Raw genomic sequence first — 23,503 nt, forward strand, 5'->3', positions numbered from 1 at the left:
ATTGGACCTATACAGGTCACATAGTATTATTTCTGGTCCCTGTACAGATGACCATAACTCTCATAATAAGCTTTCTGATGCAAATATTCACATTTTGTACATAAACTTCACTTTCCAGGAATATTCATTGATATTCAGCTAAAATTCATTGAATCAGATTCTCTGCTGGGGTAAATTGGTGAAGCTCCATTGACTTTAATGGAAGTGTACCTTTTTACAAAATCAGAAAATTTGGCCCACTGTTTCCACAGACCTTTCTGCTGGGAAATATGTTCATGGAAAGCAAATACAAAGAGGAGTGAACACAGCCAAAAAGAATTCAAAACATTATTCAAACAAATATTCACAAACAATTTTTTGAGGAATTTGTTCATCTGTTATAAATATGTCTACTTTAGATGCTATTTTCCCAGGATATTCAAATCACATTGTAGAAAATTGCAAAAATGGTAAATCTGCTCAAATGCAAGAACTCCATGGCTAGAGAAAATGATGATGTGGGATTTATTTTACAGCAACATGACCAGTGAAGCTGTCCATCTTCAGTATATGTACAAAATTGTTTATGGTTAACTTCAGTCAGTTACATATATTGTGTTCCACTGCATTTGTATTATAACTGTTCTGTTCTGTTAGCTATTGGCAGCAGCAGACATTTATTGTTTTAAGCTTTCAACATATTTTCCCCTGCATATCAGAATTTCTTGTTATTGTCATCATTTTTTTTTAAAAAGTTACTACTAAAAAGGCATTATAAAAAGATATTACATTTCAAATGAAACAACACCATATCCTGAAAACAAATAATACATAAGACAGCAAATAAAATTAGGAGAATAAAGAAAAACATATAGGTAAGAAAACCAATACAAATGCCCTTTGACTGTGCTATCCTTATCATTCATATATATATATATGCAGTTGAGTGCAGTCTCCTTATCTATATAAAATAGCTATAGCAAAAAAAAAAAAAATACACTAATGGTGTAGGCCCCAATTTAGCAAAGTACTTAAATACATGCTTAATTTTAAGCTTGTGAGTAATCCCATTGATTTCAGTGGGATTGTTCACCTGTTTAAGTTAAGTATGTGCTTAAAATCTTTGCCTAAATCAATTAGAATTTAGAAAACCTTTTCTTTTGCAGATAGGAAGTTATTTTATACTCACCAAGGAATAAAAAAATATTGGTTGATCATGCATGCATGCTCTCTGAATAGTCAGTCATATTTACATTACTGTTACACATAACACTTCCATGAGAAAAATCAATATTCAACACTTTATCGCCAATCAAAACTGTTCTAAGCCGAAACTTAGAGGTTCTTTATCTAGAAATTAGTTTATATAATTTAGTCAAAATTTGTTCAGCTAATTCTTTTTCCAGAGGAAAAATGTATACTTTTACTGGTTACCTTTATATGGTCTTCTAGCAAAACAAATAAAAGTTTTACTTTTGTAAATGCCTCTCTGATACTGTGAAAAATTATAGGTCAAATTCTCAACTAGTGTAAATCAGTATCCCTGAATTTTATCTTTGCATACTCACAGTAGTCCCACTGACATGGATGTATAATTCTAAGCCCAGGCATACGTGTCTGCAGTATAGGTGTTTTAGATTGCAACTTCCTCAGATGGAGACCCTCTAATTTTGTTGTTGTTTCTGGGAAGCACCGTTTACATTTATAATACTATACAATTCATAAAAAAAAAACCCACATTGATCTCAGTAGAAACTTTTTGAATAAGTATTTCCTATGCACATTTAGTCAAGTGTGTGTGTGTGTGTGCGTGTTTTCTCCCCCACTCCCCTTTAAAGGTTACTGACATCTTATTCCACAAAGTATGCCAGTGGCTGTTCTCTGGCTCTATGGGGCACCACAAGGGTCACAAGACATTAGAGCTAAACTGTTTTTGATTTAAAGTGTGTATCTATTAATTTAACTAGCTTCATAAATAAACAAAATGAGTAAAGCCATTATTTTTAAATGTAAGGTAGATAAGAACAGAAGTAAGGGCAGAAAGATGGTATGTTTTCTAATGGTACTGAATGGCATACTTAGAAAGAACCATCACATTAAAACTAACTCGGCACAACATACCATATGCCTACTGTTATCCATGTTACAATAGAACTCCTGTGGATTAGACCCTGCAATGTGCTGAGCACTCAGGGTCTGATCCTGTGAAGCACTTAAGCATCCATCTGCCTTTAGGTACATAAAAAGTCCCATTGCCTTAAAATTAAGCAAATGCTTAAGTGCTTTGGTGGATTGGATATTGACTAGAGCTGGTAGTTCTGTAAAATAAAAAAAGTTTTGGGTCAACCTGAAATAAACATACTAAGCAAACTGAAAAGTTGGAAAAAACAGGGTCAGGTCAAACAAAACATTGGATTAGACCTGAAATTAACATTTTAATTTTGAGCTTTTAAAAACATTTTTAGTAAAATTGAAGTAAATTTTAAAATGAAGTCATTTTGACTGAAACAAACAAAATCTGTCAAAACTAAACTTTAGAGGCACTGATTGACTACAATTAATTGAGTGAACGTGACATGAATTCACAAAATGTTTGTCAACCCAAATCTGCATTTTTCTGTGGAAAAATGTTTGGATGGAAATTGTCACCCACTTCTAATCCTGAATGTTCAGTAGCTTGCAGGATCAAGCCCCAAGAGCTTAGCATGGAACCTGTACGGATTCCTACTTTAGGTAATGACATGAGAAATGGAAGAGGCCCATTACATCAGTGAGTTGATTTCCACTGCCAGGCAGCTTGATGCCTCACCGGGAGGACTTGCCAGATAAAGTGGGGCTACAATTAGTATTAGATGAAAGGCTGACTAGAGGCAATCCCTATTCCCTTCCCTAATTCAGGCTATAGTTGAGGAAGAGACCTTCGGTAAGGGAAAGAAGAATGGGGAGCGGGTGTAGGTGTTCAGTGCTTGAAGTGACCTGAAAAAAGGGGATCTAGCATGAGGTGGGAGCTGCACCTCTGCAACCTTGCTCTACTTAGTTATTCAGGGTGTCTGTGTGCCCCCTCCCTATGTGTGAGCTGGGATAGAGGGGAAGGTTGCAGTGTGGGTGAGTGGGGTGTCCTGAAGTTTCATCATATGCTGTATTAACTCCTGCAGAGACCGGACTTTGGCATCTGTCAGTCAGGGCTGAAGGGGGTGGAGGTGTGGGGACAGAGCTGGGGTGGGGGGTGTATCAGGCCCGAGGACACCCAGGTATTGGAAGTGGGGGGGGGGGTGCTACCTCACTTCTGGCCTGGTTTCTATCATATACAGGGTTTCCAGTTTGGTTCAAGGGCTCTCAGCACCCCCGTTATACAAATTCTTCCAGCACTGGGAACACCCTAGTGTGTCAAGATAGACCACTGGGGATGCGGGGATGCCGGCTAGGACTGGGGGGCGGGGAAACAGCGTCTGTGTGTCCCGACAGCCCAGGCAGTGGGGGGTGGGGCGTCGCGCGCCCCCAACCCCAGCACGGCACCATCACCCCCGTCTCATCCGGGGATCTCCGCTCCGCGCCCTCCCGCCGCGGTGGCGCGCACGTTCCCTCCACCCCAGGGCTCCGGCGCCAGGTCCCGCCCTCCCTGCGCGAGACGCAGCTCGGGGAGGGGAAGGCGGAAGTCGACTCCCAACAACACCCGAGAGCCGGGTCGCGCTGAGTTCCGATCCAGAGCGTCTGCCTTCGCCGGCCGGGTCGGGCCTGAGGAGCCGCCGCCATGTCCAGCATGGAGAGTATCCTTTGGGCTGAAGGGCAGCGCGCCCGGGCAGAGCGAGACGTGGCGGGGAGGGTCCCCCGAGTGTCTGCAGCCCCGGCCCTGCTTCACACGGGGCCCCCGCAAGGTGGAGACACCCTCCTCCCCGAGAGCTGGGCGAGCCCCCTCGGGGGAGGAAGGGCCCATCTCCCCCTCCCCCCGACAGCTGGGCGAGCCCCCTGGGGGGAGGAAGGGCCCATCTCCCCCTCCCCCCGACAGCTGGGCGAGCCCCCTCGGGGGAAAGGGCCCCATCGCGGGGGAGGCTGCCCACTCCTCCCTTTGAGTTGGAGCCTGTCACTGTTGTTGACTGTAAGGACTCCACTGAGTGACAGACACACCAAACCCCTTCCTCACCAGACAGGCGATGGGCTGGTACTGAGCGCTGCCATTGGCTAGACTGTCAACTTCTCCCACCCCGAAGAGGGACTGGCTGCATTGCAGGGAGCGGCCTGAACCCTGTGACCACTTCTGGGTTCCTATAGCCCAGTGTTTTATTTCAGCATGAAATCAAAATATTCATTCAAGCCTTGACATGGGCTCCAACCTTCTCCTTTTACCACACCAGGCCTGCTGGAGGCATGTGATACAGGGTGGATGTAATAGCAAGTGCTCAGGGTGGAGTGTTTCATCCAGTTTTGTTTTGATCTTAGATCATGTGGGAAACTAGAAGAATCTTGAAATGATCAATAGTAGAAACTGGTAATTTCCTTTATTGTAAGACATGATGAAGACAATGTTTTAATTGTAAACTGTTCATTTTCTGTTAGTATCACAACAGAAATTGTGTTGTTCTATTCTTGCATACAAAGTTAGGCTGTCAAGCGATTAAAAAAATTAATTGTGATTAATCGTGCTATTAAAAAAATCGTACTGTTTAAACAATAATAGAATACCATTTATTTAAATATTTTTGGATGTTTTCTACATTTTCAAATATTGATTTCAATTATAACAGAATACAAAGTACAGTGCTCACTTTATATTGTTTTTATTACAACTATTTGCACTGTAAAAAAACAAAAGAAATAGTATTTTTCAGTTCACCTAATACAGGTACTGTAGTGCAGTCTCTTTATCATGAAAGTTGAATTTACAAATGTAGAATTATGTACAAAAAATAACTGCATTCAAAAATAAAACAATGTAAAACTTTAAAGCCTCCAGGTCTACTCAGTTCTATTTCATGTTCAGACAAACAAGTTTGTTTACATTTGCAGGAGATAATGCTGCCCGCTTCTTGTTCACAATGTCACCTGAAAGTGAGAACAGGTGTCCTCACAGCACGATCGTAGCTGTCATCACAAGATATTTACCTGCCAGATGCACTAAAGATTCATATGTCCCTTCATGCTTCAGTCACCATTGCAGAGGATGTGTCCATGCTGTTGACTGGTTCTGCTTGATAACAATTCAAAGCAGTGTGGACCGACAAATGTTCATTTTCATCATCTGAGTCAGATGCCACCAGCAGAAGGTTGATTTTATTTTTAGTGGTTCGGGTTCTGTAGTTTCCTCATCGGAGTGTTGCTCTTTTAAGACTTCTGAAAGCATGCTCCACACCTCATCCCTCTCAGATTTTGGAAGGCACTTCAGATTCTTAAACCTTGGGTCGAGTGCTGTAGCTGTCTTTAGAAACCTCACATTAGTACCTTCTTTGCATTTTGTTAAATCTGCAGTGAAAGTGTTCTTAAAATCGAACATCGTGTGCTGAGTCATCGTCCAAGACTGCTATAACATGAAATATATAGCAGAATGTGGGTAAAATAGAGCCAGAGACATACAATTCTCTCACAAGGAGTTCAGTCACAAATTTAATTAAAGCATTTTTTTAACAAGCATCATCAGCATGGAAGCATGTCCTCTGGAATGGTGGCCAGAGCATGTAGGGGCATATGAATGTTTAGCACAGGGGTTCTCAAACTAGGGGTCGGGACCCCTCAGGGTGTCACAGGGTTATTACAGGGGATGGTCGTGAGCTGTCAGCCTCCAGCCTAAACCCCACTTTGCCTCCAGCATTTATAATGGTGTTAAATATATAAAAACGTGTTTTTAATTTATAAGGGGGGGGGAGGTCGCACTCAGAGTCTTGCTATGTGAAAGGGGTCACCAGTACAAAAGTTTGAGAACCACTGGTTTAGCATATCTGACATGTAAATATCTTGCAGTGCTGGCTACAAAAATCACATGCAAATTCCTGTTGTCATTTTCTGGAGACATTATAAACAAGGAGTGGGCAGCATTATCTCCCATAAATGTAAACAAACGTGTTTGTCTTAGAGATTGGCTGAAGGATAAGTAGGACTGAGTGGACTTGTAGGCTCTGAAATTTTGCATTGTTTTGTTTTTGAGTGTAGTTGATGTAACAAAAAAAATAAATCTACATTTGCAATTTGCACTTTCACGATAAAGAGACTGCACTACAGTACTTGTATGAGGTGAATTGAAAATACTATCTCTTTTGTTTATCATTTTTACAGTGCAAATATTTGTAATAAAAAATAATATAAATTATAAATAAATATATAAATAAATATAAAACAGTAACTCCTCACTTAAAGTCATCCCGGTTAATGTTGTTGTTATTGCTGATCAATTAGGGAACATGCTCGTTTAAAGTTGTGCAGTGCTCCCTACTAAGGTCGTTTGGCAGCTGCCTGCTTTGTCCACTGCTTGCTGCTAGAGCAGCCCGTTGCAGCTAGCTGGTTGGGGCTTGTAGCCAGGGTGGACTGGCAGCCCCCCATCAGTTCCTTCTATCAGCTCCCTGCTCCCCTACGTTCCCTGTGTTGAAGCCGCCCAGCAGGCTATCAATTGCTGGGCAGTTCAGCTGTCCCTCCCCCCACTGCCATGTGTTGCTCCTGCCCGCTGCCTTGGAGCTGCTCCCAGAGACTCCTGTCCAGGGAAGGAAAGAGGGCCGGGGGGGCTAATGTCAGGGTGTCCCTCTTCCCCCTGCTCTTGCACCCTGCTTACCCCTTCTCCATATAGAGCAGGGAGGGGACACATGGAGAGAGACAGAGAGAGCCTGGGGCTCTCTTAACTTCCTGATCCACTTAAAAAGACACAAGAGTGGGTCAGCTTACTTTAAAGGGGTGGTGTGCCTCTTTCTCTCTCTCTCTCTCTCTCACAGACACACGTGTGTCTGTCTCTGTCTGCTATGCTGTCTCCCCTCCCTCCTGTTCGTGCTGCCTTGTGTGAGAGGCTACAGTAATAACAGTGTGTTAACCCTTGAGGGCTCAGCCGAATGCTAGTTCATCATTTAGCAGCAAGGCTTTCCCTGGGAAATATCCCTCCTTCTTCCACCCTTTAACTTTACCTCCTCAACCAAGCTTCACAGTCATCATAGCTGTGAACAGTATAAAATTGTTTGTTTAAAACGTATAATATGTGTATATCTATATAATATAGTTTTTTGTCTGGTGAAAAAAATTGCCTGGAACCTAACCCCCCATATTTACATTAGTTCTTATGGGGAAATTGGATTCGCTTAACATCGTTTCGCTTAAAGTCTCAGTTTTCAGGAACATAACTACAACGTTAAGTGAGGAGTTACAGTACCTTTGTATTCTGTGGTGTAATTGAAATCAATGTATTTGAAATGTAGACGCACATCTAAAAGTATTTTATAAATTTCAATTGTTCTATTATTGAACAATACGATTAAAACTGCAATTAATTTTTGTATGGCAATTAACTTTTCAGTGAATCGCATGAGTTAACTGATTATTGAACAGCCCTAATATAGATTATAGGTGGAAAGAAGAAGTGAATATTCCATTTTTGCAAGGAAAATAAACCTGCTAGATGGGAGAAGGAAGGACTTGGAATTTTTTCCCTGTATTTATGAATGACATAAGTGTTTTCTGCCAAAACTTAGCTTCCAGATGGCTAACATCAAGTTATTGCTGCAGGGCTAATAGAAAACTCTCTTTCTCTAGCAGTATATGTCCCCTCACCCCCCCCCCCCGAGTCCTCCCCACCTTTCTTAGCAGTGGATGTGAAGAGGGTGAAAGTTATTTTGTTTACAAGAATATATATTTTTATCTTCATTTTATAATGTGTCTGTAGAGATTTCTTATATCTAAAGTCTCTCATCCATTTGATCATGCTATTCTTCAGACTCCTGTTCCATTCCAAGTCTGACTTGTTTTATGTAATATCTGATCAGTATCCACTTGGCACTGTATCTTAGTGGAGGGACAGGGAGAGCAGCATTCCCCCAATCCTGGTTGGGCTGGGGGATGCCAGTTCAGTCCTTGGAGCAAACTTGCACCTGGCTGCCAGCAGCACCAAAGGGCTGTTCTGCCAGCCAGGAATAGCTGAAATGCCATAGCACTCTGGTTATGCCCCTATGCCAGAGTCTGTGACAGGGGTGACATTGATCAATTGGGGTTTTCCCCACACAACAGGAATTGTTAGCTGGATGGATCATGTGTCTTTGAGGCAGTGGCAGGAGCTAAGAATTGGCCCTTTTTTCCCTTTCCTGGTAATGATAAGAAATCATACTTAACGTCCTTTATAAACAAAAACAGAATAAACTTTTTCCCTGATGTATAAAATGATCTTACCTTTAATGCTTTTTTTCTGTATGTTTGGCTCAGCTGTATCCTCATCGGTAGTTCTAAGGATGTTGATAAGATGAAATGTTTGAACAGGTTTCTAAATAAATTATGGTGAATATAAGAAGTAGTTTGATTTCACTTGAGTTATCCTATATTGAGACAGGTACATTTAAAGGTTGGAGTAAGTGTGCCATGGCATGAAAGATCTGTGAGGCAACAGATGATGTATTGTGCTATCTAACGTAGAAACATTGTGAGTAATTGAGGAAGTTTAAAAATAAATCCTAGTGTGTGTCACAATGGACTCAAGCCATTGATTTAAGGAAGTGATGTAATACTTTACATGGTCATTCTGATCATTGACCTGGAGCTGGATTGCAGTTGGCAATCTGTAGCTGAAATACTTCAAAGCCTATTATCAGTTCCTAGGCAAATTCAGTCTAGCTTATGTTACATTCTCCTGATTAAATCTCTCTTCTCTTTTTGTTCCCACTATTTTCATTCTCTTGTGGTGTCTGTCTTCCAGCCTTGTCAGGACCTAAAATGCTAATGTAAAAACAAACAATGCTTTTTTGGTGGAGAAATTTTTCAGGCCTTTTTTACACATTAGAAACAAACAAAAAAGTACAGCTATCATTTTTCCTTTGCAGCTCACCTTTAAATTGATTTATGATTTAATCAATATTCCCATAATGCTCAAACTTTAAATGTGTGAGGGTACAATGACACTATATGGCCTTGCACACCAAACTTATACACCTCTGTTACAAAAATGAGGCATCATGATGAAGTCAGTTGTTTAAATGTTTTTTCCTATTCACCTTCAAGCCAGGGTCAGCTATGGAACTTGATGCACAAGCCAGAGACTAGAGTGTTGATTTAGGAAAAAAAAATTCTGCATTTCTGCAGAGAATTATCATTGCATTAATGTTTAGTCAGTTAAACGTTTCCTATTAACAAAGAAAAGATTGTTCACTAGTGATCAGTGTGCCAACTGATGAGTGGATGTTAGGGTGAAGAATTACATAGAAATAATGCACACATGATTTCAGCAAAATAATTCTTTGCCTCCTAAAAGGAAAAATATTCATCTTTCCAGGGACTTATGTAAACATTTATTTATGACAGAGAACAATTTCTTATTTACATGTGGTGAATTTTTGATATTTGGTTAGTAGTGTACTTAAGGGCAATGCTATTCCACTAAACAGCACGTGTGACAAAATGATCCATTGTCATCTAGTAAGAGTAAAGAATTTATAACTGAAGGATGTCTAAAGCCTCACCTTGTCACGGCCAGGTGTTATAGCACACATGGTGGGTAAGATTTCTCATTTTTCTCCCTACCTGATAGGGAGATGGGTGATCTGAAAAAGAATGTCATGGTAGCTTTGCTTTTCATCTTAATTTTGCCATAATTTTAAGCTGAACCCTTGATTTTTCTGTGTGGGTTTGTGGCACCATAGCATTCCTTGGAGCAGGAGGTAGCATCTTAGTAGAGTTTTAAAGTTAAAACTATATAGATGCTGTGTGAGTGCTAGGGATGGAATTTTCAGAAGCGCTTAGCATTGCGATGAGACTGCTCCCTTTGAAGTCCATGATATAACTATCATTCTCTTCAGATTCCCAGGACTTCAGAATCACCCTACCTGTAGTGCATATGTTCTAAAGACCAGCATTTTTATTCCTTTTAACTACTTGAATTGGGTCTTTCATCAAAGTAAGCTAATTTTGGTTCTGACCTTGTTTTTTAAAAAAAGTGTCCAAACTATGGTTTTAAGCTTAAGATGACAAAAGAACATGGGTTATGTAAAATTTAAAAAAAAACAAAAAAACTGTATCTGCTCAATTTGTTTCTTGCAAATTAAAATGGCTGAACTACCAATATTAAAATTTGCCGAAGGAAATACAGTATGCATGTAGTGGGGCTACTAATCCAACGAAAGCGACATGTTCATATTTTAAGTATTGCTAGTATTTTGTAGATCCTTAATATGCATTGCAGAACACCTGTTTAACTTGAAGTTTGCTGCCAAAGAGCTCAGCAGGAATGCAAAAAAATGTGATAAGAAGAAAAGATTGAAAAGACTAAAATTAAGAAGGTACTAACGAAACTAGGTTGTGTGTATATACTTAATTTTTCTATTTTATGCTAGGCAGGGTCCTTAACTTGTATTTTGTAATGGTTTTCCTGTGTGCATTGTAATAAAACAGGAAATCTATGTAGATTGGCAACATAGTATGTCCTATTGACCGTAACACATTTGTGACTGTGACCTGGTCTACATTACACAGTTAGGTCGACATAAGGCAGCTTATGTCAACCTAATTATGTCATGTCTACACTGCAGCCTTACTGCCACTGATGTAAGGGCTTGTCTACACTAACCGTGCGGAGTGATCAAAAATACACAAGTTCAGCTACGTGAATAGCGTAGCTAAAGTCGACGTACTTAGATCTACTTACCGTAGTGCTTTCACTGCTGTAAGTACACAGCTGACGCTCTCGTCAACTCTGCTTGCGCTCTTTGTTCTGGTGGAGTAGCGGAGTTGACGGGAGAGTGCTCATGCCGTCGATTTATCGTGTCTATATGAAACACGATAAATCAACCGCCGCTGGATCGATCACTGCCTGCCGATAGGGAGACAAGCCTAATTGCCTACTACATTGACATCATAACTCCACCTCCACAAGAGGCTTATATCAGTGTCTTTAGTGACATGGTGTCTGTAGACACTGCATCCTTACATTGGCTGTTGGCTGTAAGTAATTATTGCGGTGGCTGTAAGTCAATCTAGCCTACGTCAATTAGATTGTACTGTAGACATGCCCTTTGTCATGGTATTTTTTATATTCTTAAAATATTGTACATATTAACACTGAAATGGAATGTTTCATAACTTTTTCTTCAAAATTGACTGTGAATATGGTGGAAAGGCCTTTCAAAGAGGAAGATTTTTTAGTGTTTTCTAAAGTCTCTGACTCATTATTAGTAATAGATTTGCTTACTAATTCTTCTTCTTCAATGCAGATTATATGGTTATAACTGAGGGCAGAACTTGATCTTTCAGTCTGAATTTAATCAGTCTGTTGATCTATGAGAATAATAGGAATAGAATCCAGCTTCCTATTTCATTGCTGCTGGACTGGCTTTTTGTTGTTGTTACTGGGAGACTTTTTTCATCTCCAGCAGAGACTTTCATTTCCCTGTTTGACACAGGTACATGGATTATGGGAGCCAGTAACTTGACTTCCAGCTCTGCCTTTGAATTTCTCTGCATCAGTTTTCTCATAACTAAAAGAACAGTGTTAAGTTAACCTGTAATGTTGGGTTATAATGACAGGATTAATGTGGTTTTGCATTTCTTTGAATATCTAAAGCACTTCATATAGCAGTGGGTTCTGCTTTTAGCAACTTATTGTTATCCAAGAGTGGCCAATAAGCGAAAGGCATGTTTGTGAGGCTGCACCTAGGGAAGGAAGCATTGGGGCAAACAACCTTTGCCTGCAGCTTCACAAGCCTGCCTGTAGCTGGTGCTCAGCATTCCCAGAGCTTCGTTCTGTGCTGCAGCCATGAAAACCTGGCTTTCAGGCTACAGCCCGGGAAAGGAAGCTCCTGGGATGTGCTGAGAGCAGGGTGCGATCAGAGCATGCAGGCGAAGGAACCATACCACTCTAGGGGACCTGAGCACCCCCACTCTCCATGAAAAGCCCAGCATCTGCTTCTACCTTGCCTGCAGCATCCCCTCTCAGCCCACAATGACAGGAGATCCCATTGCAATGTGGATATGGGTCCTGCAGCCCTTTACCTTCAGTGTGGGCAGCGGGTCCCTGGTCACAGGCAGGTTTATGGGGCTTCCCTTGCCCCATAACCTGCCTGCAGCCAGGGTCTTTCTTCCAAAAAAACAAAGTTGTTACCAAATGACCTGCCTGTTGCCACTATCCAAATCCTATTAACCTTAAAATCAATGGGATGTGGTTGGTTTCCTGGCAAAATGTTGCTATTAAACAAAAATTAATACTGTATATGGATTGCTGTTAAGCAGCATCCACCATATACACAATGAGAGAGGGATACTTTTTGTTCTGATTTCATGAACAGAAAGATACTGTAATGAGGTATACATATTCCTTCTGAGTTATTTGTTTTAGTAGTACTAAAAGTATGAATTTGATTAAAAACTGGGTTCTTAATGTGTTTGAAAGGTTAGATATTTGTGAGCATATAAATCCAGAATGCTACTCCATAATACATCTGTAGACTTACTGATATTGATGCTTTTGGGAGTAGCTGAAAGTTTCAGGCATACTTTCTTATGCATAGAAGATGCCATCTAGTTCACATCCAGATCAATTACAATCTTTCCATTGACTTCAATGGAGTTGAATTGGACCTAGAGTTCACTTGTTTTGCAAGTCTAATTTTTTTGAAGGGCTTACTGTTGCTGGGTAATTACTGCTAAGAAGGGTTAGCAATAGTTTGCTTTTATTTAAACAGGCAATCCAGAAGGGTAATACTGAAGTTGCAAGAATACATGCAGAAAACGCAATCCGACAAAAGAATCAGGCAATCAATTTCTTGCGCATGAGTGCCAGGGTAGATGCAGTAGCAGCAAGAGTTCAAACTGCAGTAACAATGGGCAAGGTAAGCATGTTTTCATACTTCCATGTATAAACTCTCCAGCTAGATAAGGCCTCTAATTCTCCTTAAACTGTCTTAATTCTATCCCTAAAACAATGAATTAGTAAGCTTACTGGGATGGCCTGACAGGCTTCAGTTGTGGCCCGCAGTAAACTAAGTTGTGTATGAAGCATTGGCTTGTGAGAGTTATGAATTAATTAGTTGGATTAATGCCACCATCCTTCATATGGTATTGGTGCTGTTGCATGTTTCTCCTATACTTAGGGAAACAAATGTTTCTTGTTAGCTAACCAATGTGTCCTAATTTAAATCAATGTCTTGTGTCACAAATTTTTAAAGATAACTGTCCCTTCCATTTTACAAGTAGATACACTTAATAAATTGATTTCTTGTGGGTTTCCAAAAAGGCATATAGAAAGTATTTCTGTTTCAATCTACTGTAGCAGAGGTGGGCAAACTATGGGCCGAATCCGGCCCGTCAGGGCTTTGGATCCAGCCTGTAGGATTGCCACCCCTGTGGCGCCGCGGGCCCCGCTCTGCTCCAGAAAGTGACCAGCACCATGTCCCTGCAGCCACTGGGGGAGGCCTGCCCTGGCCCTGTGCCACTCTGGGAAGCGGCTGGCTCCATTTCCCTGCAGCCCCTGGGGGAAGCAGAGGGCTCTGTGCACTGCCCTTGCCTAAAGGCACCGACTGCCCCCCACCCCCTGCAGCTCCCATTGGCCGGGAACGGGACTGCGGCCAATGGGAGCTTTGGGGGATGTACCCACAGGCGAGGGCAGCGCACAGAGCCCTCTGCCTCCCCAGGGGCCACAGGGACATGGAGCCGGCTGCTTCCCGGAGTGGCACGGGGCCAGGGCAGGCAGGGAGCCTTAGCCCTGCTGCGTGCCGCTGCCACCCTGGAGCCGCTCCTCCTGCACCTCACGCTCCAACCCCTTTCCCCGAGCACCCTGCCGCACCCCACATCCCTCCTGCACCCCAACCCCTTGCCTTGAGCCACCTGCTGCACCCGACACCCCTCCTGCACCCCAACCCCTTGCCCTGAGCCCCTTCTTGCACACTACACCGCCTCCTGCACACCAACCCCTTGCCCTGAGCCCCTTCTTGCACACTACAAACCGCCTCCCACACCCTGCACTTCCTGCTGCACCCCTGCCTTGAGCCCCCTGCTTGCATCCCTCCTGCACCCCAACCCCCTGCCCTGAGCCCCCTCTTGCACTCCATACTCCCTCCTCCACCCCAACTGCTTGCCCCGAGCCCTTCCTGCAACGCTGCACCCCCTTCCACACCCCAACCCGCTGCCCCAGCCCTACATTCATGGCCCTGCATGCAATTTCCCCACCTAGATGTCGCCTCGGGCCAAAAAGTTTGCCCACTTCTGTACTATAGCGTCTGCAAAACAGATATGTAACAATAGTTCAGAATCTTTTAGACACTAGTACGCTTACCTTTATGGTCTCAGCTCAAAATGACCTGTCTAGTGACTGCATTGTTAAATAGACTGTCAAGGATATTTCTGCAATTCTGTTACTTTAGTTACGATCTTATTAGATAGCATTTGGCTGGGAGATCCAAGGAAATTGTAGGTACTGTAGGAAGCAAATTAAATTGATTTCTTACCTCTCCATACTGAATCCGTTCCTTACAATGATGCTAGAAAATGGGCTGTCTTTAAGATGAGAAATAAAATGGAGATCTTGAGCATCTATGGTCAGTAAAGATGCTATGGTAAGAAGTAGTGAGGTTGTTCCTGGTTTATACTGTTGGAAATAAGTGGCTTAGAAATACCTAAGGTAAACATACCATGTTCCCTGTGCAGTTTCAGTCATATGCTGTTTTTGTTTTTTCTAACTGTTGTACAGTGTTCCTCTTCACTGTTAAGTACTCCAGAAGTGGCTACACTTCAAATATATAAGAATTATTTCATCTGCACTGAAGTATGTAACAGTTATCTTTGGAAGAAAAGGAACATGAGATTATTATTGCAGATCAAAGGCCTGAAAAGCTTCTTTAAAACTTAGTTTTGTAAAGATTCCTGGGCTTGTTGTGGTGGTCTTGTGTTTATTGCGTCCTGTTGTATTAGTTTAGATAAGACTATATGGGCTCAAAGATTTAAAGGTGTTAATATGACTTTGTAACTGTCCAACATTAAACAATGTTAAACAGAGTTTGGCATACAGAGACCTCAGCCTGCTTAATACCATGGCAGACACACCATTACATTAAAAAAAAAAAAAAAAATATTGTAAAAGATACAGACAAGTAGGAAAATCAGTTGAAGCATTTGAAATGTAGTATTAAGTAAGATTTTTATTTTAATGTGCCTTGTTTCCTTTCCCTGTGTCTGGAGAGAGTTTTTGAAAGGAAAAAACCCTCTTTGTTGGATAGTCTTTTAGGTGATATTAAAGACGGTAATAACTCTCCTTTTTAGGGAAAAGAGAATTTAGGCTGTGTTTAGACAGCCACTTTCAGCACTAAAACTTTTGACATTCAAGGGTGTGAAAAAACATAGCTCCCAGTGATAAAGCTGCCACTGCTCTTTCGGGTTAGGTTTTTAATCACCGGGAGAGCTCTCCCCCAGCGATAAAGCGTGTCTACACTGTCCACATCATGGCACCGCTGTGGCAGCACTGTAACGTGGGTAGTGTAAACATACCTTTAGTTGAGAGGGTCCTGGTGCTGTTGCTGCTGTTAATCTGATCCTGCTTCCTTTAAGACACAACAGGACAAATACACACAGAGAAAACAAAATGTTAAGATAGATACTGTAGCTTCTGTCTCTGGTGTTGACTTTTGCTTGCATCCTCCATTGCTGGAAAAACATGCACAGCCGAAGGTCTTATCAAGACCTGGCAAACTTGTACCAGCAATGGGCTGTTTAGGGCATCACATTTAGCTGATTCTTTCTGGTCACAGACTGACAGCAGTGTTGTGAAATGTACAGTCTTGGCCAGCTAAACCAGAATCTTATCAGTCAGAAGGAAAAAAGAAGGCTAGGAAAGAGAAGAAATAGGGTGGAGAAGGAAAAGGAGTCAGGAGGTAAGGGGTGACAGTCTCACATCCCAGGTGGCATTTGGAAGTTAGCTGGAGATAGTAGAGGTGACAGTGTCATCTGGGTCCCTCTCTCTTGGGCCTGGTGTGATCAGGACATTTTCCAGTCAGAACAGTGAAAGCCCAGTGGTATGACAATGAATCCTGGGGTTCCAGGAGACCGTGGGAGTATCAGCTATGATGATAAAGCTCACTCCTTCCCCTTCTCTCGTCTTGTCAGTCAGCATCTACATCCCTCATGTTCCCAGGTCTCTCTTTGAGGACCCAATAGGAATCAGTGGATAGAATAGCCTATACCAGGGATTGGCAACCTTTGCTAGGGTGAGCCCTCTGGCCGGCCGCACCAGTTTGTTTACCTGCCACATCCACAGGTTCAGCCAATCAGGGCTCTCACTGGTTGCGGTTCACCGCTCCAGGCCAATGGGTCTGTGGGAAGCAGCACGGGCCGAGGGATGTGCAAAAGGTTGCTGATCCCTGGCCGATCCTCTTACTATTTGTGTTCACCAATTAGACCTAATTTCCAACACAACAACTTGGGTCCTTTTGGTTTCATATTTACTAAGTATGAATTTAACACAGAGCTTGAGTTATATTAGTAGGCCTCTTTGTTGAGGCTAATTCAGTTTGTTGGTCTCCCTTTTACCCTCAAAATTCATTTGTTATACGCTGTTGACATGTTCTGAATTTTTATCCACTTTCTCACAGTTACTCACAACTAGGGTAGCATACTTGGCCCCAGTTATTCCTACAATCATAACTCAAAAAATGCTATATAGATTTCAGTTCCCTATGATTTGTGAAATGTCTTTATTTCTAGAGATTCAGCCCAGAGCTTTTTGGTTTTTTACAGCTAAACTGTAACTTCTGAAAGCAGGGTTTATAGTAAAAAGCTGATAGACCTGAAAACAGCTGTGTGACACTACTGTTAAAGAATTGTAAAAGTTTTTTGGACAGAGATGAGAACAGACAAGTTTACTTAAAAACAGGAGTGGTTAACCAAACTAATGATCGTTTATTATGTGATTTTGTTTATATATTGGTTTATATCTTTTACTTTATCTTTTTAGGTAACAAAATCAATGGCAGGAGTAGTTAAATCTATGGATGCTACATTGAAGAGCATGAACCTGGAAAGGTAGACATACATTAATTATTTGGAATTCAGAGGTATACATTCAGTTTTATACTTTTGCTTTGACAGTATTTGTTTGTCTGCAGATATCTGCCTTAATGGACAAATTTGAGCACCAGTTTGAAACACTAGATGTTCAGACAGCACAGATGGAAGACACAATGAGTAATACTACTACGTTAACAACACCACAGGTAAGAATAACTGATATTGCAGCAAATAAAATACCATGTTACTCACTGTACAAAGAGATTTTCTCTTCTATACTTTGTCTTTTGAAAGCTATAACAGGAGTTGGGCATTCTTAGTTTAATGTGAGAAATATTTACATGCTACCTTGTGACCAAAAGAATAGTTTGAGCTGCTAAATGCTCTGATAAAAAATGTACATGTTATGTATACGGTCTTAAGCTCCCCTCTTACACCTAATGTGTTTGATTGGTGGTATAGCATACAATTTTCTGCCTCTCTGTTGAAATTTATGGAACTTTTGACTAACTTTTAATAAACATTTTTAGTCAAAAGACACACCACCGTCAGCTATATCACAATTAAAAAAACATAGTTCCAAAAGAGTAAAAAAGTTTTTGTTCGAAGGATTATATAAAGAAGTCTGATGATGGGGAAGATGCTTCCTGTGTCCTGATAAAGGAATTGTTTCATAATAGTGATGACTATAGTAACATTTCTATAGTTGTGATATTCAAGTAGATGTGATTTGTACAGACAGGATTAGACTCAATCATATTTGGAAATATTACGGATCAGTAATTGAATTTGGAGAACTGATTTGCATGGCAGCCATAGTATGAGATGTGCTCCTTGTATTCTGAATTCCTATAGCTCCTCTGGTGGTGAAGACTGTAAATGTTCAAAAATCCACAGAAGCTCCTTTCTAAGGCCATGTCTACATCTACAATTTTGCAGCGCTGGTTGTTACAGCTGTATTAGTACAGCTGTATAGGGCCAGCGCTGCAGAGTGGCCACACTTACAACAACCAGCGCTGCAAGTGGTGTTAGATGTGGCCACACTGCAGCGCTGTTGGGCGGTTTCAAGGGGGGTTCCGGGAACGCGAGAGCAAACCGGGAAAGGAGACCAGCTTCGCCGCGGTTTGCTCTCGTGTTCCCCGAACCACCCTGCAAACCGCAAGGAAGGAGACCTGCTTGCTCGGGGTTCCGGGAACGAGAGAGCAAGCCGGGGAAGGAGACCAGCTTGATTACCAGAGGCTTCCTCCTTCCACGGAGGTCAAGAAAAGCGCTGGTAAGTGTCTACATTGGATTACCAGCGCTGGATCACCAGCGCTGGATCCTCTACACCCGAGACAAAACGGGAGTACGGCCAGCGCTGCAAACAGGGAGTTGCAGCGCTGGTGATGCCCTGCAGATGTGTACACCTTCAAAGTTGCAGCGCTGTAACTCCCTCACCAGCGCTGCAACTTTCTGATGTAGACAAGCCCTAAATCATTTTATTAAGACAGTAGCATTTTGCTTATTGCAAATCATATGGTTAATCTTGTATTAAATACAATAACAGAAACTGATTCAGTTTTGATTTCCTATTCTAGAACCAAGTGGATACGCTTCTACAGGAAATGGCGGATGAAGCAGGGTGAGTATAATATAAAAATTATTGAAGAGTAGTAATATTTGTGTACCTTAACGGAAGTCGAATCTGGCTCTTATACTTGATTTTAATTAATTATCAGATTTCCCTCACTTAAATGTGCTAGTCTGGGGAGCTAAATAGCCAGTGGCTGTCTATATGCTGACTTTCACCTCTGATACCATGGCTCAAAATCTTCATGAGTGAAAATGGATAGAGGTCCATAAACCACCGTGTAGTTTTGGCATGATTTTTATGCTAAAGTCTAGAACTAGAACAGCTCATTTCTGTCATAAAAAGCACTTTACAGAATGGACCATGCTGTAGTAATTAAACTTAATTTAGAGTGCACTTAATGTATGTATGAATAGGTTTTAACTGTCTCAGCGTGATCCATTTCTTTATAGTGATCTTACAATAGCAATGAGTGAGGACAAGGCTGCACTATATTGAAATACAGATGTTTAATAGTGTTGTTCTCTCAGCCTTTAAAAAGGCAGTGAGGGACATCTGGCTTAATACTAAAAAATGATCGAGCCAGGATAGTGCAGTCAGGCAATCAGTCAACTCTGCTTGTCCGTCCATCCATCCATCCTTCGTAAATGTGTTTAATTTCAGTTGAGAAAAGTGCCAGTGATAGCAGGGGATTGGACTTGATGACCCAGGAGGTCCCTTCCAGTCCTTTGCCCTATGTTCCTATTATTCCCCTTTCATGTCATCTTTGTAAGACAAGAGCTGGTGTTACTGCTTTGTTGCCATAAATGCACTGCCCTATGGGAATGAAAACAGTATCCCTGCTGCTGGACTGGGCTTTTCTGGGGATAACAGAGGGATGGAGAATTAGTGCACCATACTACTACTGCTGCTGGGTTGCTTTTATTTGACAGATTTGTATTAAAACTGTGATGTAGAATTTGATGGCCTTATCACCAGTCTGAAGCCCTGCTTAACCCACTGGTACTATCCAAAAGCATCCCCAGTAAACAGAAATTTTGCTAATTGTCCTAGCAATTATTACTGTTAGACAAACTCTTTGCTTGGTGATAACCCCACTTTCCTGATCAAGCTTGGCTAATTAATTGGAGTACAAAGTATCAGGGTGTGCTTGAGACACTGGCCACACGCTATATAGAACACCATTTTTCAACTATTGTACCCCTGCTGTGATCTGTCGCTGTATTTATTTTTGTGATATATATTTGTCTTCTGTTTTTAATTGTAGCCTTGATCTGAACATGGAACTACCCCAGGGGCAAACAGGTTCTGTTGGCACAGTGTTGCTTCAGCAGGAGCAGGTAAATACTGCTTTGTAGTTTTTCTAATAGATCATTATCACATTTATGTAGAAGAGTTATTGTTATATGTGATATTTAAAATTGAAATGTATTTGCAAACTTCTAGGGCCTTGTAATAAATTAGTTTTATTTTTATAAAAAGAAATGCAGTCTGTAAGTAAAACAAGGTTTGCTTGCAGGCATAAGGGGTGTGTATTTGTGTTTTAATGAGTCTACCAGCTGTGCACGTACTTTTAACTTTTCCTCTGTTCACTAACTGGGTCATCCAATGTATATACTGGGTCAGGTCCTCTTCTCTTGCTAAGGTCCCCTACGCTTCTGAAGCAGTGAAAAGGGGCCTTAAACTAGCTCTGAATGAGCAGCTCGGAATTTTCTGGCCCTGGGCAGATCCTCATCAAAGGTAAAACTGGCATTGGCTGTTACACCCCCTGCTCCAGCGGAAGAAGATTTGAGGGGCTTAGCTTTTAGAATAATGTACTTCAGTGATCTTGCATTGGTGAATGATCCTTTAGGGAACCAGTTTAGCCAGAGTATGTTAGAGGACAGTTCCAGCTTGCACTAAGGTCTGATTTGGCCATTGGCTGGTTCTGGGAATGGCAGAGGTACAAGGTGGTGTAGAGCCACCATTCTGCTTCAACTTCAGTTTGAGCTCAGTTCATTTGAGGATGCAACCCAATGACTCAGTTACAGTGGAGTCAATTAGCACTTGTCTCCTAGAAATGCAAATTCTTATCTGGCTCTTGCTTGTGTCTTATTTATTGTTGTGTTTGTGGTGTGACCTTGGATAGTACACGTGTGTTTGCATTTATCTTCTTTAAAACTAATACGTAGAAATGACTATAACTGTTTATTCTGACATTCTGCAGGATGAGCTGTCACAGAGACTGGCCCGCCTACGTGATCAAGTTTAACTTAAGTAATCAAAACTGCGGATCCCTGTATATGCTTCCGAAGCATTCCCACTGTATACATCTTATCCTGTATGCAGTATGCCCTGGATGTCTAATATTTGTACTATATGATACTTCACTTTTGGCTTGCTGTCCTTTCTAAATACATTAAGAAATTCAAGGTATCACAGCCTTTTAATGTTTTCTAGGTCTGTACAGTACATTTTGAAGTTGGGGATATATTTTTGCAATTATCTTTTCACAGAACCAAGCTACAATTCTCAGTCAACTATAATGTTGGCTCATTCTAGGTGAAGGAAAAGCTGAACACTAACATGATATATAATATTTTAAATTATAAAGTGGGTTTTTAAAAATTATGAAAAACATGTACAATAGGGCAACTGATGCATGCAATTCAGATGATGGTTGCGGTTACTTGCTTACACAGCAAAATTCATAGAATACACGGACGTGTTGTCTTTGTTAATAACCATATTAAAACATATAGTTGGACTTGAATCTGTTTTTTTGATCTTTTAAAACTACATTACTTGCAGAACAACTTAATGGGCTAGTTAAAAATTAGCTACCAAAAGCTGTTTTCACCGAACTGGGAACTTGTATAGTACCATCACTTCAGTACAGGAGGAATAAAATTTTTGTCTAGATTATTTGATACATGTATATTAGTTAAGAAAAGTGACTCCATATTATGTTAAGGCACCCGTGTAAAAATTTTTTAACTGTCATCCTTATATTCTATAAGAATATGGACTGAGTTTTGCAGATGTAACACCAACACACATTTAATGTTTTTGCTGATAGCTGGTAGCTTATTTTAGATTTTACTATCTACTTTAAAAGTAAACCAATTCAAATATTTTCTTTCTTACTATGAACTTCAATCTAATGTTGTCAGAAGTATCAAACTCTTCATACAGTCCTAATTCAGAGAAATAATTATAAATTTTTTAGTTAGAACTACCTGTGATGTTATGCAAACAATGATTTGTGCCAAAAAAAAATTACACAAGCTCCTAATTACTGTGCAGCTTCTTGTATTGTAGTGACGCCCCTACATACAGTAAGCAATAGTGAAGTTTTAGATTTTAGAAGTAGCCTTTAACTGACAGATGTGCAGGGTGTCACATAGCTGCGGTCTTTCTAATGTTGCAAAAATCTTTACATAATTCAAACAGGATTTCTCTGTAAATATATAAATAACCCTATACTGAAAACCCAATCCATTCATGAAATTGTTTAAATAACAAAGGCATTCCAAGTACAATTAGAGGCTTTCACAAAATGATACGTAACTCAGCATTTGGCATTCATACAAAATATTCTTCACTGAGAATAAGGTTATATTTCAGCAAAGAATAGTTAAAACTGCATGCAATAAGGTAAACTGCTGTTGGTCAAAGCAACAATCTTGGATTCATAGGTTTCTTTGGATCCATAGGTTTCTTGGGATGTATTTGCTATAACACCAAAAGTTTACTTACTTTGAGATAGTCCACCAAGTGTTATGTTCATCTTATTAAAACAGTCCTCTTTGTCATCTGTATAAAGTATAGTTTATAGTCCTAGGTTGTTAAGGTAGAGATCAAAGCAGGGAAAATATTCCTGGAATATGGATTTATCTTTATTTTCCATGAATAAATTATTTTGACTGTCTAATGGTTATTATTTTGATGTGTGTCCACTTGCTGGAATGTTAATGCATTGTATATATTTATCAAACTGTGATGCCTCCAATATGAATAATTAAAATAGGAAACTGATGGTTTTTAATCTGGTAGCCTTTAACTTTATTTGCTACTTTCAGTAATGAAATAAATTTTTTTTTTTAAGATATCCCAGATTGGAAAATGAGTGACCTTCAACATTATAATTTTTATGCACTCCTACTAAACATGTAAACATCTTCCCCCAGCAAAGTTGTAGGAACTAAAGATGTGGTTTGTGTGGGTAGGAAGTGGAAAATGCCATATAGAGACTCTTCTCTCTCTCAGGTCTATAATGGCCAAACATCATTATTTGATGGCTGTTTTTCCCTTCATGTAAAATGACTTGTTGAGCTCAATGCAGCTTTTGGTTGAACTAGCCATGTGTTCACAAAAAAATTGCCAGTAATGACCATAGTGGTAATCTCAAAAAGGCCACTAGCTGATTATGCTGACTATTATCAGTCATAAAAGTGACCCCTCCAGAAAAAATTTCCTGGCATGCTGGCCACTGCACTGCAGCTACCTGTTTTCTAACTGTTCTGTCTCTAACAGAGGGATTAGGTCTTTAAATCTGGCACCTTTCATCAGCATGAAATTAACTTCAGGAGTTAAAACTATATTGGGTTTCCTAGTGTTTTTTGCAGTCGACACATTTACCAATTTATCAAACAAGATCAGTTTAGTGTGAAATAATGTGAAGGCTGAATGTCGGTAGCAGTCTGCTGCTCTTTTTTGAACTACACCAGGACTAATAATTTTATTAAACAAAATGTCCTGAAAATTTGTGTTTTGGAAGATATTGTCAAGTCTTTCACCTAACAGTGTACAGTACATATG

The 23,503-nt window shown here is 40.7% G+C and overlaps 1 protein-coding gene across 1 annotated transcript; it reads left to right on the top strand.

The window, feature by feature from the left end:
* The first annotated feature begins 3,590 nt into the window (after nt 1-3,590).
* CHMP1B (charged multivesicular body protein 1B) lies at nt 3,591-22,730 on the top strand. Its single transcript, XM_030575402.1, is given in 9 exon segments — nt 3,591-3,746; nt 10,328-10,387; nt 10,390-10,424; nt 12,822-12,968; nt 17,081-17,147; nt 17,230-17,339; nt 18,711-18,754; nt 19,971-20,043; nt 20,910-22,730. Coding segments are annotated over 9 exon segments (597 nt in total). The 5' UTR covers nt 3,591-3,730; the 3' UTR covers nt 20,955-22,730.
* Nucleotides 22,731-23,503: the final 773 nt, after the last annotated feature.

The sequence above is a fragment of the Gopherus evgoodei genome, chromosome 9 (genome assembly GCF_007399415.2).
Source record: "Gopherus evgoodei ecotype Sinaloan lineage chromosome 9, rGopEvg1_v1.p, whole genome shotgun sequence".
Taxonomy (NCBI): Eukaryota; Metazoa; Chordata; order Testudines; family Testudinidae; genus Gopherus; species Gopherus evgoodei.